The following is a 1772-nucleotide window of genomic DNA, read 5'->3' as shown; positions in this document are numbered from 1 at the left end:
TATATATATATATATATATATAATCTATTTTTATTTAAAAACTACTTTCTTTCTCCTTTTGTAATGATGTAACCCTATATATGTGGAGTGAAAGTAGGAAATAAGGACTCCATAAAAGATTAGGAGAAATAATAAGTAGATTACACACTTCCACCTCTTAATTGTACGAAAATTGGAACTCAGATTCTTGTACTTAACTCCTCTCCGTTTGAAAATAGGGTATTTTTTTTCCCTCAATTGCTTAAAACCAACAACAACCTAATTTTTGTGATTAAAATTATTGGTACACTTATTACATAGAATAATCTAATCTGCCGGTCTACCTCACCCAAGAAGGCAAACACACTTGCAAACAAAGATCTACAACACAAAAGCAAGAACTATGAATGAATAAAGATGAATCAGATACACCTAAAACTGTAAACCAGATCCATGGAACTTCACCTCCATGATTCGTTCAAACTCCTTTACCATCTCAGGCGTAAAATGATTCACCCAATCTCCCACCTCACCCTTCCTAAAGAACATGCTGTTTTCTACTCTAGAAGGCAACTTCCCAGTCTTGTTCACATCCAGGTTGCTCAAATGATCAAAACTACACAGCTTCAATATCTCCTCTACTACCCCTTCTTTTTCCTCTTCCTCTGAAATTGGACATCCAAAGAACTCTGCCAACCTTTTCAACTGAACACTTGGCTCAGCCTTCATCTCCTCAAACTTCAAGAAATACACCTTTTCAGGTCTCTCCAGGCTTTGTTTCCAGTACTCTAAGATGTGATCCCAGATGGGCCCATAGACACACACACCCTTACAGAAACTCTCAAACGCCTCTTCCAATAAAAGGGTCCCCATCGTTTGGGGCCTCAGCTTGTTTGTGAAGTGCCAATTTGAGATAAACATATCTCTTGGGTCTCTACAGAGAAAAACCATTTTGCAACCTTGTTTCTTTACAGATTCAGGGAGGGATACATATGGTATATGTGTGGAGAAAAGCCTGGGAGACGCAAAGGAGGTGAGGTCAGGAATTTGGTTGTCAACAAAGAGCTTGAGTTCTAAGAAAGGAACAAGCTCATGTGGGTTGGTTGTGAGAAGTGGGTGGTCGGATGAGGAGTAACGATTGCGATTGATGACGGCGAAGGTGATGGCCTTAAGCCAAGTGGTGCCGGATTTGGGAGTGGTGATGAGAAGGAGATCGTCTGAGTTAGCTTGGAAGTGATGTTGGCAAGTGAGAACTCCCTGGAGTTGCCTTGATGTGTACCAGAAGCCTTGGTACTGGAAGAGATTAACAATCCATCCTTTGTTTCTAGGGAGAGAGGAGAGGAGGGTTTTGCACTCTTGGGTCAGTCCCTCTTCTTGCAAAAATTTGGGGAGATCAGTGACATGAGGGCTTGACATTTGGGTGTTTGAGGAGAATTATGGAGCTGGAAATCCCTAATAAGTTGAAATTTTTTTTCAGGTTGATTTATTGGATCATATGATAAACAGGGTTGCAGGCATTTATCTATTTATAATGAATTAGAGAGGTTGAAAAGGGCATGAAAAATAAAGGCATGGGACTTGGTTTTAAGTATTGATATTATATATGCCGTATCATATTAGTGTAGGCTGAGACCCATATTCAATATCTGATTGATCGGATCAGTTATCCATATCATTTCAGAGATAAAACATTAAGAAAATATATTTAAAAAAAAAAAGTAAAAGAAAAATGATCAATTTGCAAAGATCTGATGTCCGATATACTAATACCTAAATCTATGATGGAACCCCAA

General features: G+C 38.7%; 1 protein-coding gene across 1 annotated transcript; it reads right to left on the bottom strand.

The window, feature by feature from the left end:
• Window positions 1-241: 241 nt before the first annotated feature.
• On the bottom strand, window positions 242-1493 carry LOC122076873 (cytosolic sulfotransferase 12-like). The gene has a single exon (XM_042642483.1). It carries the CDS (start codon window positions 1393-1395, stop codon window positions 412-414), a length of 984 nt encoding a protein of 327 aa, XP_042498417.1. The 5' UTR covers window positions 1396-1493; the 3' UTR covers window positions 242-411.
• Between the last annotated feature and the right edge of the window lie 279 nt (window positions 1494-1772).

This window comes from Macadamia integrifolia, chromosome 1 (genome assembly GCF_013358625.1).
Source record: "Macadamia integrifolia cultivar HAES 741 chromosome 1, SCU_Mint_v3, whole genome shotgun sequence".
Classification (NCBI taxonomy): domain Eukaryota; kingdom Viridiplantae; phylum Streptophyta; class Magnoliopsida; order Proteales; family Proteaceae; genus Macadamia; species Macadamia integrifolia.
The sequence above is the reverse complement of the archived record's forward strand: the minus strand, read 5'-3'. Positions and strand labels throughout refer to the sequence as shown.

Coding starts and splice junctions, on each gene's coding strand:
- LOC122076873 (XM_042642483.1), bottom strand. CDS start 1,395: ATGTCAAGCCCTCATGTCACTGATCTCCCCAAATTTTTGCAAGAAGAG.